This window comes from Acanthopagrus latus, chromosome 20 (assembly GCF_904848185.1).
Source record: "Acanthopagrus latus isolate v.2019 chromosome 20, fAcaLat1.1, whole genome shotgun sequence".
NCBI lineage: Eukaryota > Metazoa > Chordata > Actinopteri > Spariformes > Sparidae > Acanthopagrus > Acanthopagrus latus.
The window spans coordinates 12599598-12613352 of NC_051058.1; the positions used below are offsets into that span (position 1 = coordinate 12599598).

General features: G+C 43.1%; 1 protein-coding gene and 1 long non-coding RNA gene across 17 annotated transcripts in view; one reads left to right on the forward strand and one right to left on the reverse strand.

Annotated features, from left to right (window-relative positions):
* The window catches only part of LOC119009836 (protocadherin-15-like), a 201995-nt gene that overhangs the window by 77815 nt on the left and 110425 nt on the right, over positions 1 to 13755 (forward strand). For all 16 annotated transcript variants that reach the window (XM_037081506.1, XM_037081507.1, XM_037081501.1 and 13 more), the window contains 3 exons: positions 5993 to 6101; positions 7426 to 7538; positions 9736 to 9942. In XM_037081506.1, coding sequence (XP_036937401.1) covers positions 5993 to 6101; positions 7426 to 7538; positions 9736 to 9942 — 429 coding nt within the window. The remainder of the gene's footprint in view (positions 1 to 5992; positions 6102 to 7425; positions 7539 to 9735; positions 9943 to 13755) is intronic.
* LOC119009838 lies at positions 6132 to 9781 on the reverse strand. The gene is made up of 3 exons (XR_005071829.1): positions 9491 to 9781; positions 7388 to 7553; positions 6132 to 7224 (listed from the first exon to the last, which is right to left on the reverse strand). It is a non-coding gene; the product is annotated as an uncharacterized LOC119009838 (long non-coding RNA).

Here is a 13755-nt window from a genome sequence, read left to right on the forward strand (position 1 = left end):
GCCGCTGACTCCAGATGCTTCACCGATTTCGGCATTTATAATCTTGCAACACAGCACAGCAGTAGATTCAGACGAGCACGGGCCGCTTCACGTCTCGCTTCTGTTGGTGATCTTCACTCTCTGAATAACACTGTGATCCCCGCTCTCTGCGGGCGTAAGAACCTCTGCAGATGTCAGTTTAAACTTTCTCACAGAAGGCATTTTTGATTTGTACGTCATAGCAGGAAACGAACACTTGGAATTAATGAATCCCGCATCCCACACGGGTACTTGCATTGTACTCGCGAGGCCTAACTGGCTCTCGTCAACAGAGCTGTCTTTAATGTCACCAGTCACACCTGCGCTTCTCCTGTTAACACGAGTCAAAATGTCTGCTGTTAAAAGGCCCATTTGTTGAATGTGGGTCAATCATTGACTACGACCGTGCCTCCTTCAGTTGTCCTACTCTCAATTGTGACTTTTCACGGTGCGCTAGTCGGGTAATGTTCTCTCTCTCGATGGAATTGAAAAGGCACTGTTAACACTGCCTCCTCAGGCAGTTGCCACCTTGTTGTAGCTAATATTGCTAATGCTATCTAACACTATACTAATGTTCCTAATGCTAGCTAACATTAGCTAAACCTTTGATTCCACAGGGCACCTCGGGTAACGTCCTCCACGTGACTACATATCCCACTGGTAGCGTTCCAGAAGCGACGGGAAATGCCCGCCTGATGTTGGTCACTTGCTCGGATTGTGTTTGTTTCAACATTATTTAATTGGTTTTGTGCCGTTTTGGGGGATTGAGCAGGCTACTTGGTTGAATTATTTTATTATTGGTCCGTTTGAAGTGTGTTTTATTAATATATCCAACTTTGTTTTGCAGGCAGTGTTTTATTTTGAGAAGACCGAATGCACTATGCTGTATCACTGCCTGATTTATTAAATATTGGGAGTGGGTGCATACTGTAGAAGTCAGCCAGTCTTACGATTTATGCCACATCTACCAAGACTCTTATGATAAAACACCACGTGATACCAATGAAATTATATCATTAACTCACAAACCTTGTTAGAAGCTGCAACCAGCTGTCAGAATTCCGACAAGTGCATGAGTAAAATGGTCATTCTGGAACGGACAAACATTGAAAAACTATTTATTCATAACAACGTATTTACTTTTACACTGCAGCTTTCTACAAACCCTGTAGAGGTATTATACCTGGAATGCACTGGTCGACACATGTGCTGCCTACTTACAGTAGTGGCCTCATTAAAATGACTTAGACGGCTGTGGCAGCTTGGTATCCACAGTCAGTGAACTAAATAGCTTGACGAAGCAATTTCAGGTCATTTGAATAAAGTGCGCGTTTATGCCGGATGGCATTCAAAGCAGCTGTCTCTCAAGGGCCTTGTTTGATTGATTAAGGCTAGACTTTGAAGCCATCCAATATGAGTACTCTGATATTTTCTGCTGGATGGATGGGTGGGTGGATGGATGGATGGATAGATAGGGGTGTGATGAGAGAGGTGGAAACCCAATATCAGCGTAAAGGACAGCGCGAGGAGCTGTTGTTGCGGGGCTGTAAGAAAGATGAGGTGAATTGAGGGGAGGAATGAACGAAGAGGAGAGCCGAGGCACCATAATAGTTTGAGTCCTAATCAGACTGATAGGATATGACAACCTCGGAGCCTCAGAGCCAACATAACTATTCTCTCTCTGTGTGTGTCTTTCTCCCTCACTTACGCTCTCACACACCAAGATGCTGGTCATTTGCGCCGAGGACTGTGCTGTCGGGCCACGTCCGCACACCCACTTCAAAAAGTGATGCTGCCTCTGCAGCTCAGAAATGTACGACTGTTAGGGATGCACGGATTATTGAACAGTGCAGTAAACAACTTCCCCAGGACCTGACTGATCCTTTAGCCCGGCGTTGCGTCAGACGGGCAATTGGTTGGCTACAAGTTGCATAATGAAGAACACAGCGTCGCAGACTGAATCAATATACTTTGTGCTGTAACTTCATTTTAAAGCTGCTTTCAACATGGGATTACAACTTTGCGGTGCACTGCACTGTAGAAATAGCCATCTGGTACTTTTTTATGGGATCAGGGGAGCTCTGTGTCTCTGTTGCACCACGGAGGACATGGCTTAGCGGTTGACACAAAGTCTCAACTGACCACTAGGGGCCCTCAGGGGGTTTTCCCTTCCTTTTATTGATCTGCTCACTGCTCTCAGGATCAGCCACCTGCCTGCACAGCTGCCGCTCATTAGTCCCCCCCCACCCCCCCCCGTATATAGACGAGGCAGGTTCCCGCACACACGACTGCCAGGTGGCGTTGCCTCGTTGCTGTAGAGGCTGAGTCATTCATGTCGACTTGGTACCTGTTGCTCGCATTCCGCCTGCTGGTTCTGCAGCGTTTGCTCGCCTGATTCTGCCTGACTGCATCTTTTCTGACAGTAAGCCTCGAAAGCCCAGTGAGTTAAAGAGGCTTTTTTTTTTTTTTGCATTACCTGCCCAGCTTGTTGTGTCTACTTAGGGCTCCACAGTCTGGGCCCGTATCTTTAACCGAGTTCACCTTTTCCAGGCTCTCCTTGAGTTATCGTGTTTCACGAAACTTAAGGTTAGTAATTGTGGACAACTGAGCTCCCTCGGGTTACTCACTTGCTCTATTAGAGCCCAGTTTGAGCCTTCGAGCAGGAAACAATTTGCAATGGCACATCAAGAAACAATTTAGTCTGTAATTCCAGCTAGAGCTGTAATGATTAGTCATTTTCTAAAGCTAAAATGTAAAAATACACCACTGTTTGTTGCTGTATCTTTTGAAAATTGCTTGTTGTCATTGGCCAATTGAATAAACCCATTTGGGCTTGGGTCTTTTTCTATCCTTTTAATTAACGACAATTTAAAATAATTAGTTTGAAAGGAGCCAGCTGAAGGGGTTCAGGAATCTTGATAAGATGCCTCCAGGGCGCCAGCTGGGAGGAGATCCCGGGGCAGAACCAGAACCTGCTGGAGGGATTATATATCATCTGGCCTGGGAACACCTCGGGACCCCCCGGGAGGAGCTGGAGACTGTTGCTGGGGAGAGGAATGTCTGGAATATGGATGGATGGATGGATGGATGGATGGATGTATGGATGGATGGATGGAAAATAATCTGCTGATATTCAATAAGAAGAGCCATTGAGCCACTGCTCAGTGATTTAAAGACAGCTTTGGAGGGAAGAGTGTGATGCAGAGCTTGAATTTGTGGAGGAACAAGCACCCAGAGTCACATCAGATTTTGCTCTGTTTCTGAGCATCTAACCAACTGGAGGAGAGCTGTGAAATTACTTTGTGACTTGCAGGGAGTGGATTTCTTTTAATTCCTATTTATCAACCCAACTCCAGTAGTGATCGTTGGAGGTGGCAAATCTTGTCATTTAGACATGTTAATGCAGGAAAGACACATATTACATCTGTATTTGCGCTCATGTTACCAGTCAAAATGTTACATCAAAATCTTGGTTCTTTTTCTATGTTGTAGTTTTATTGTTGTTCAGTATTTCACAACTGTTTTGGCAATGTAAATCCCTGCTTCCCATGCAGATAAAGCCCGACAGAATTGGATAACTCAGCCGAAGCGTGCGGACGTAAACTAGAGTCTTGACTGTGTAAACAATGCAAAACATTGTCTGAGTTTGATTAAAGTCTGACGCCAGCTTTGCGACTGGAACGCTGCCTGTACCGTACATCCACTTTCAAAAGCCAGACACCATTCAAAGTAAAGTGCTGTGCCTGTATTACTTTTTCAGAAAGGCAGAGGCGTTTGTGCCGAACAAAGGTCCAAGTGTAAACTCTGAAGTGGTGGTGTGAAGGACTGAGGTCAGACTCTTTATGCAGCGGATGATCAGGGCATTCAAAGGATCAAATTAGCCTTTTTGAGTATGAGATTAAATGTGTTACAGCTGAGCTCTTTGCATAACGTTCACTTTTCACTGTCCGTTGTCGACCTGTATTTGGTTCACCAAAGGCTTCCATGCTTTTTATTAAATCATTCAAAGTATCAGCACATCTCAGTGCTCTCAGTGGCCGGGCTCTTCTTCTCTGCATTTACATCTCTCTCTGCTCCCTGTTTACCCTCACCTGGCAGATTCATCTCCCCTCCATATATTTACACCCTCTTTTACTCCACTTCATTACTTGCCATAACTCCCTCTCCGCCGGCGTCTCCCGGCGCTCCTCTTCCTCGCTCAGTGACAGGCAACAGGAGCTATAGCTCTATGATGGCCAGTAGATTCCAAGTGCCGCGTGACAGGTGTGGTGGTAAAGTATTGTATCATTGCAGGTGCAGGCAAGCGCATATGTGTGTGCGTGATACATTCACGCACGTTTGGGAATACGCGCTGTCTTGTTTGTGTGCTTGGCTTGACAGTTTACAGCTTTAGTGATTGTGGTTTTTATCCTGTAGGTATGTAATATTTATCCCACTGGGGGGTTCTTCATATCGCCAACACCTCAGCGTTTTACACCGTCATAAGTCAATGTAATAGCCCAGCCACACCTGCAGATTCATAAAGTGTGTGTGTGTGTGTGTGTGTGTGTGTGTGTGTGTGTGTGTGTGTGTGTGTGTGTGTGTGTGTGTGTGTGTGTACAGATGGGATGGACTTCTATAAAGACAATAATCATGCACGATAGAATAATGTCCTACTCTTTGTTCTGTGTCATTCTGTCAATTCTTTTAAAATACACAGTGAACATGATTTTGTGGATGTGCATGTGTGCACACAAGCTCTACATGGGATTCAAAGCACACCACACTGCTTTTGCCAACGATTGATTTTCCTATTCTGCAGCCTTCTGTTTAATTCTCGCTGGCATTGTCTGGCGTGCTCATAGCCTGTTGTTTCATAAGTAAAGAGCAAAAAATAAAGCTTGCATTTTACCGGGGAACAATGCAGTGGGACAGCCAGCCAAGAAATAACGCCTTGAATACCTCTTTTTTTTATTATTATTTTTAACTCCTGCTTCAAGGCGGATCTTATTTTCTTAGGTGCTGTATCGTAGGCAACTGGACTTGTTTCAGTTTCGTGAAGACATTTCACTTCTCATCCAAGAGGCTTCTTCAGTTCTAACTAAACTGGAGGGAAGCTGCATGTTGTTAAACTGTGTGGGAGTGTCCTTACAGAGTTGTTAGGGAGACGTATGAGCTCTCAGAATGACCATGACCTGGATGACTGAGAACCTTCATCACACGTATCTGCTTTTGTTACAAATAGTTCCAGGCTGAAAAATGAGTTCATAGATTAAAGCGATGTACTGCAATGATGCAAATTAAAGCTGTACTTTCAAAATGAAACTGCAGAACACTTCTGTGTCTTTTCATATATGGTGCAACATTATTGTGACTGTAGTGCGAGCTCTCAAGACTAAAATGTTTGGCCCTATTCACGCAGGACTAATATAATCAGGGGACCTCATGGGATTCTTCTCCTGGATATGATGTCAAGGCTAACATTAACTTTCAGAAGCTAAGCATTTCTTCAGCAGCCGCATAAACACAAATATGCAGCTCATTAGGACAAAGTGAAAGATGCTTTGTGGCTATATTTGAATGTGACAACTGTTCGCTGCTCCTGACCTCCTGCCAACACTTTTACACATCCACGCAAAGCTGTTGACTGCTGTTCAACAAAGTTAAGAGCCACTGTCTAGTTTCTTACTTTTGCAGTTCTCTGAAAACAGGAAACAAGCCGCTTATAAAGAGCTACAACCCCAAAAAATGACAGGCACAAACTAATTTTGTCATGTAACCTCATGTTTGGTGACATATGTCGAGTAATATACAGTTCAGACATGGCAAATACAGACTTGCACAGGATTAAGCTCACAGACAACTAGCACAATTAAGACTGCTATACTAGAACACTAGAATTCCACAGGTATTACTAGTCCTGTGCAAATAGGGTTTTCGTTGGTAATATAGTAGTGATCCTCGGGTCTAATGCTCTGCCTGTTTGTGTTTTCAGAATAAGGTGAGTCCCCTCAATGTGACTCCACCAATTCAAGCTGTGGACCAGGACAGAAACATACAGCCTCCCTCTGACAGGCCTGGGATTCTCTACAGCATCCTCATAGGTAGGTTTACTTACTGTTTCACGATGCCACTGCGTACCTCAAAAGTCGACAGCCTGATGGTACAATCCTTCGTATATTCAGCCGGGAGATGTTTGCTATGTAAGCTTTGTTGGTATAATAGGTCATATTTAGAACATAGTAAGAACATACTTATACATACATACCTCCTATTTCTTAGAGCCACTTTGACAGTTGGCCAATTCTTACATATTGAACTTTTTTTTTTAAATCCGAATTGGTCCCACACAAGGAAAATATAATTTAACTGACGATTGACTGACAACAACAAACTTTAATTTAGAGTGACACCAGCACATCTGTTCATGGAGGCCTTCACGTAGCCAAATCTCATCAAATGCAGATTTGTGGTCTCGGGGTTCCTTTAACTGATCATGTTTTTAAAGCAGGCTCTTAAATGTTTAGGTGCACAATTAACTCAGCGGGGTAGTAATGTATGTAAAGTAGTTGTTAACGGGATGCTAATAGCCGGTTTGCAAAGGGATAAGATGCTTGAAAATTGCCAAGATGGAATTATCTACCCATTAATGCTTCAAGTACCTCAAGTTGAAAGTCATTGCTTTCTAACAGTTACAGTTCACCATCGCTGCGAGACATCTTGACATTGACTTTTTATTCCCAGAGGATTTGCATAGTCCGTAAAAAATGCGCTGGCATGACTTGACACAGCCTTGATTACATTTCCCAGGCTCCCGCTGTGAAACTAAAACTCTGAGTGAGGATTAAGAGAGGAAACAAAATCTGTTGCAACAATTTGAAAATGGAATGAAAAAAAGAAAAGAATTGAGGGCAGTTCAGGGTCAGTCGAGGAAAAAAAAACAATATCTGACCAGTGGTTGGTTAATTGCCCTGGAGTCTGGACAGCAGTGTTGTTTTACAGAACAGCTGCTAAGTTCCCAAAGTAGGTCTTTAGGATACAGGCTGTGATTCTCTGATGCAAGGACATGCCTTTAAGGAGAATATAGGCACTCACACAAACATCAATAACCGTGGGGGGGCGGGGGGATCACGCTGTTTGGTGTACATGCGCCTCCTCTCGCTTGATTTCCCCGCTGAGCAATGCAGCAATCCAAAGCATCATATATGTATGTTTGCGCGGCCCCACCTGTGGAGAACAGAGATGAGAAAACTGGGAGCATTAGCCATGCCTCTTGCCCCCCCACCCCCCCAGGCGCCCACCAGACAAACTTATTATTGATTCCAAAGCCAATTACTGTTCTCTCCATCAGTCACCGGTTGTTGTATGTTTGGTTTTGCTCTGTTCTCACCGTTTGCATCTTGTTGCATTTTTCTCTCTCACACTCAGGCAAGCCAGAGACCTACGCAGAATACTTCAGCCTGAACAGAACCACAGCGGAGCTCCTGCTTCTGAAGCCCGTCGATAGAGAGCTCCACCGCCGATTTGATCTGGTTATCAAGGTGAGAAACGCGGAGCTGCAAACACGGGGAAAAAAGGTTTAACTTGATTTCCCTCCCAGCGTGTTACGGAAACAGCAACCCCCTCATCTTGAATGTGTGCTGCTTCTTTTTTTTTCCCTACCATTAACCCCCAGTGATCCATCAAGCTGTTGATCAGTAAACCTGACACTCAAATAAAGACGAAACGTTGCTCCCTAACACATTTATTTGGTGCTTCCTGGTTTCCCAAACCCGAACATATTAAATGCCGGTTAATTGTAAAGCATTTGAGCTCTCCCATGCTGTGCGAAGGTGTTTTTTGTCTCAATTAGGGCCGGTAATGGAATTGCACCACCAAGCATACTACATCAGATTCTACTCTGCTGAAATCGGAGATGTAATATCTCTTCCATAGGCTGTTTTTGAGGTCGTTAAATGTGTGGTAAATGGGCAGTGCATTAGGTGTACATCTGGGACGGTAAACTAATGAAGGGTTGCGAGGAGGAGGAAGAGAGGCGCAGTGGCAAGAGGGAAAAGACGTGGATGATGGTGATCGCAAATTAGCTGCCAACGCACAGGCAATCTAGCAATTGGATAGGTATTTGTGAATGGGTTTCAGATTGGGGAAAAGACGTGAGACGAAGACACTGTGAGGTGAAATTGAGTAATTACATAGTCAGATCTAACGACACAGACGTGAAAGGTGTTGCTATTGTTCAGCGCGACTTGCAGTTACTGCAGTTATCATTACCTTAGATGCCCATTGTGAATAAAAGTCCATAAATCCACTTTGAAATCACAGAAAAGACACTTCAATTCTTGCTTGAGAATCATCACACTTTGAGGTTTTCTTCACTATGAGCAATCCACTGATTGCTGGCTGTACATCCATGTGTACACTGCAGACAGGAACTTCTAATAGCGAATTTGGTGTATTTTTAACTCAGGCTGCCGCCAACTTTTACTTTGATCATCAATTAATCTGCTGATTATTTTCACACATAGTCTAATAATGGCTTGGTATCAAAAATGTCAAAGGGGCATCACAACTTCTTGGAGCACAAAATTGGGGCACGATGTAGCTTTTGGAGAAGAAATTCAGACTCATAATTTTTATATTTACAATATTAATGAGGTGAAAACACAGAAATATTTATTTTTACCATAACTGAATAAACAAGCAGTTCTCAGAGGAAAATAAGATCCCTAAAAACACTGTTTGAAGCTAGAGAGGTGGCAGGGTCTGCCACATATAAACAAACTAAAACCATATGAAATTGTGTTGCCCTTTTAAGGTCAGTTTGTTTAGTCAGTTTATTTAGCTATGAAAACAAAGTTTCATTATTTCATCTGAAGAAAAATCTTCCCCAGCATCACACAGTGCACCTTTTTAATGCTGCCAGTTTGGTGAAATGCAAAACAAAAGCAGACTATAGAAAAACGGGGCTCAAGCAGGAATACCATTACCAACCCATAGCTGACACTACAGCAGCCAATTTGATGAGCATTTACGGCGTCAAAACATTTTCAAATTGGCTCGGTTTTTTTTTCCACAAAAAGACGAGCAGGTAGCAAATTCAGAAATCCACTTTAAATTACAAGGACGTTGCTCAATTAGGATTTGAATTGCAGGAGAAACCAGCAAGTTCATAGAAAGACAGCACATATTTGCAGCTGTTATTATTACTTTGGTGTATCGTGGTGAAGCATTGACGTACATACAAAAGGATAAAAACCAGCGACTAGACCAGGTAATGTTCAAATCAGCTCCACCTCCCCCCAGGAGTAATGAATTCAGTCTGAGATGCAGATCTGCTTTGCATTTAAGCTACGCTGCACACAGTCCTCTTGTTTTCAGCCTAATCTACCCAAAATAAACAACCCCAAGTTTGCAGTATTCTCTGTAATAAAATTAGTCTTGAGGGAAATTGTTTCTGCTTCAAAAGGTGACAGGTGGATAAAAGGTGACTCACCCGTGATTAATGACTCGACCTCACCAAAACATTCCACTTCATTTAAATCCGACATTGAGCACAAGAGAGCGCAGAGGTTTTTGTTTGCTGCTACAAAGTAAACGCGCATGAATCGGTCTAATAGCGTTTGTCAGATCTCAATTGACTGCTATGTAATCGCACGTTAAGCACCACCTCTGCAGCAGGAGCGGCGGCCGGAGAGGAGAAGGTGAAGCATTACTTTCTCTCGCTCTCTCTTCCTTCAGGCAGAGCAGGACAACGGTCACCCCTTGCCGGCTTTTGCCAACCTTCAAATCGAAGTTCTGGATGAAAATAACCAGGCACCCTACTTCCTGGAGACCAGTTACCATGGCTACGTCAGTGAAGCATCACCGGTGGGGACCACGATATCGTCCAGTGCCAGCCTTTCTGCTCCGCTGGCCATCGTGGCCCTGGATAACGATGTGGAGGAGGTGAAGATATACAGCCGACACTGACTGAAAGCAGTAAAAGCTGACTCATGTTCCGACCAAAGTCTTATTGTAGCACTTGAAATTCAGAATCATGCTTTTGTGAATACAGAGACGGTGCAAAAGAAACACATTTTAAAACAAATTTTAGTGACAGGTGACAGATTTCTTCACATTCTGATAACACAAGATATTATGTGTTATGTTGTAGCCCTGTACTACAGGAGTCACTTACTGTATATGATTCTATTTCCTTTATAGCTGACAGACAATAAGGTTCCTGTAGGTATCTGCTGAGTTTGATGCTCATCTTTTTTCCTCCTTTGCTGAGACTTCTATATCTTCAGCTGGCTGTATCTTTGACCTAGAAGCTGAGAGTTCATTCACATTCAAACTTCAGCGCCGGCACCATCTAAGAAAAGACGTGAAAACACGACGCAATTCTAGTCGGTGATTTGTTGATCTGTCAGCTGAAAGCAACTGTAGCTAGCAGATTGTTAAGCTAGCTGATTATGCTAACATTAGCTCAATCAGCTTAGTAAATTAGTTCTGAGATAATAGTCCCAGCTGACTGGGTAAAAACCAAAACCCGGTTAAAGCGGTCTCAAATATGCGCTTTGTAACACTTTAGCCGTGCATGCTAACATTTGCAGAAACAAACCTACTGTGAAATCCATTACTCGCACTTATGCCTTGTTTTAGAGTTTGGGAAGTTTAAAAGTTATAATAAAGTTTCAATCCTCCAGATGTTTCTGATGCTGAGTATAACTTTTACTACAGCCAATTGAACGCCACTTCAGAAATCCAAAGTTCAGGCCCGCTGTACAGCTTTACAGATATTAAAGTTAGCATCAAAAAACTAATTCTGTGCTACTTCGCTTCAGCATAGATACACATATCCTGTGAAAACAGGCACCTAGAAAGGGAGTAGTTGTGGATATTGATTGCCATTTAAGGTAGCCAATAGACCTGAATGTGTGTTACGGCCCCACTACGGAGCTAGCCGTCAATCGGCAGCTCCCAGTGAACGGCTCATTCAGCTGCGAAGTGCCGCCACATTAAGCAGCACCTGGGTCAGCAACAAAGCTACCAGTATGTGTCCATCAGGAAACTCCATAAATCCCCTGGTCTTGTAGCTTAATTGGCCTCTGCCATTCTCCAAGACTGCGCCTGGAGGCTGCTGGTTAGCAGTAATTAGCTGTTCATTTAGCAACAAGTAAAGCTATCTGTTGAGGCAGAGCGGCCAGAGGACTGCAGAGGGACAACTGAAACCAGAGGATAAAATTATGATGTTGCATTTTCGTATGAATCTGTGAGGCCCAACAGCCACAAACACTCTATTGTTGCAGTGTCAAAAATTGAGAAAAGCATTTCTTAGACAAAAAATGTATATTCGCCCCTGAGTGCAGGATGAGTCGCCAACACGGTATTACGTTGTCTAGGAAATCAGACTCTATATTACCATTTTATGCTGCCGCTTTCGACTTGGCAACTTTAAATAATGATTTGAAAGAATGCCAGTGAATGGTTGTTTGTTTTTTTGTTGCCATGCTGTGCTGGTACAGCCATATATTCTGGCTTGACAGAAAAGACGCAGAAAATGAACGTCTCAAGTGTGTCAGCAAACCAACTCCTGCCCTCAAATGTTCTGAAATCGCCATGTAAACACAACCAGCAGGAGGCACCGTACACCGAAATGAAGTTTTGAGCCACTGAAGTGTCTATTTCAGCCCCTTTCTTTTTGTTCTACTTAATCTTTGCTTTGTGCCTCGCTTGCAGTGTGTGTGAAGTGGCCTATCTAATTCCCCTGTAAATCTGGATAGTAAAACCATTTCGCTTCTTAAATTGCCTCTCAGTGATAATGTAAGAATTTACAGTGCTGCAACGTTGTTATCACAGATGTGTTTCCCAAGAGCTTAGTTTGTTTAAGATGTAGCCTAGGCATTTTGACAAAAACAAGCTTTGCCTCATTGCTTTCTAAAAGACCCCACAGCGGGGAATGGGCTTAGTGGGGGATAACGTGTGTGTTTCTGTGTGTTCTTAAGACTGTGTGCGTGTGGGTGGGTGGGTGGTTGTGTGTGTGTGTGTTTGTGTGTGGTGATTGATATATGTTGAGTTATCTTAAATATTGCTAACCCTGGTCTTTCCTCCAGCAATAAGTACCAACAATGATGATTAGTCCTAATTGCCTCTATGTGCCGTCCATCACTTTTATTTATGTGTGTGCATACAACTGTGAGAGTGTGTCCCTAACACTGTGTGTGTGTGCGTGTGTGTTTATTTATGACTCAATATCCACACTGGCTACATCGACAATATTATCAGCCCCCCTACCCTGCTGAGCCAGCCTTATCTGGAATGAGAGCTCACACACACACACACACACACACACACACACACACACACACATGGTCCAGCATACCCACACAGAGAGAGGGAGAGGAGGTGACTGTGTTTAATGTCAGGGGAGGATTTGGTTGAGGATTGCCTCTCCATCACACAGTATGGCGACACACACGCGCACACACACACGCGCGCGCACAGCTCTCTTCTGAGAATTTTGATGTCAAGAAAAACCTCGGAAGGGTTTTTTTTTTTTTCGCGCACCCCTCTCCTGTCAAAGCACTTCTTTGCTCTCAGCTGTTTTGCATGCGGAAGTGTTTTCATTTGTTTTTTTTTCTCCACTTATTTGTTCCAGTTTTTTTCTTTAACTTGTAATATGTCATTTGTAATCTTCCAAATATATACAGATAGAGAGGGAGAAAAAGAAACTGCTGTAGCAGTGTGTGTGTGTATATATATAAATCTCAATGTATTCCTTGAAAGAAGGGGTCGTCAACGTTGTTCAGAGGAGACAGAGCAGGGAACCTCTTTCCCCACACACTAATCAGCCACAACATTCATGTATTAAATATGTTGCAAATTAAAGCTGCCCTGCAAAGTTGTGCAGCTGAATGGCTAATGTATTTTTAATAATATGTAGTGAGCCAGACATTGATGACCCCAGGTCATCATATATATCGTCGCTGCTTTGCACACAGACACACGACATTGCCCTTTAGTGTCTGTGTGCAACAAGAAACGCCTTCCTGTCAGAAAGCCTGATGGGACACGGCAAAATGTCTGTGTTAGACGTCCTGGGAATGATCGCCCCTTGAGTTGGCTTAACTAATTTGCTGTTATGTACTGAACAATGATTTGACATAATGTTAAGTCGGCTAACTTAATGGTTGCGCAAGGAATCATAGGTAGACTGTTATCAATACTGTTTAAGTTAAATGTTTTTTAATGGGTCAATCGTTTGTTACACACGTCGATTACAAATCTCAATAGATAAATTCCTCTACAGGAAGAAGTTTGGCACATAAAAAAAAAAAAAAAAAAAAATAGATGGCACTTGGACTGTGATGCTCAAAGCACCAAAATTACATTTGAAAAGCTCAACAACCATTTCTCTTCTGGAAATTATGGCTCAGTTACTTGAGACAATCCACAGACCTTCTGGTGAGCAGTTTAATATAGGAACTATTTTCTTTCTACCAAACTGCATCCGCCTCCCATATCACATATCGACGGAAACTTGTATCTATTAATGGATGAGAGGCTAGCCGACAACAGCATTCAACAATCTGTTCAGCTATTGGAAAAATGGCATACAGTATCGGGTAGCTGTCTCCTAAACTCTGTGAGAGATAAGAGGAAAAACGTGTTTCTGATTTGGGGATCAACTTTTCCTTTACTTGAACCCACTTAGCAGCTCAGAGGTGCAAATGTGTACCAACATACTTCCAGCAAATATCTCTGTTGTCTCCTCTA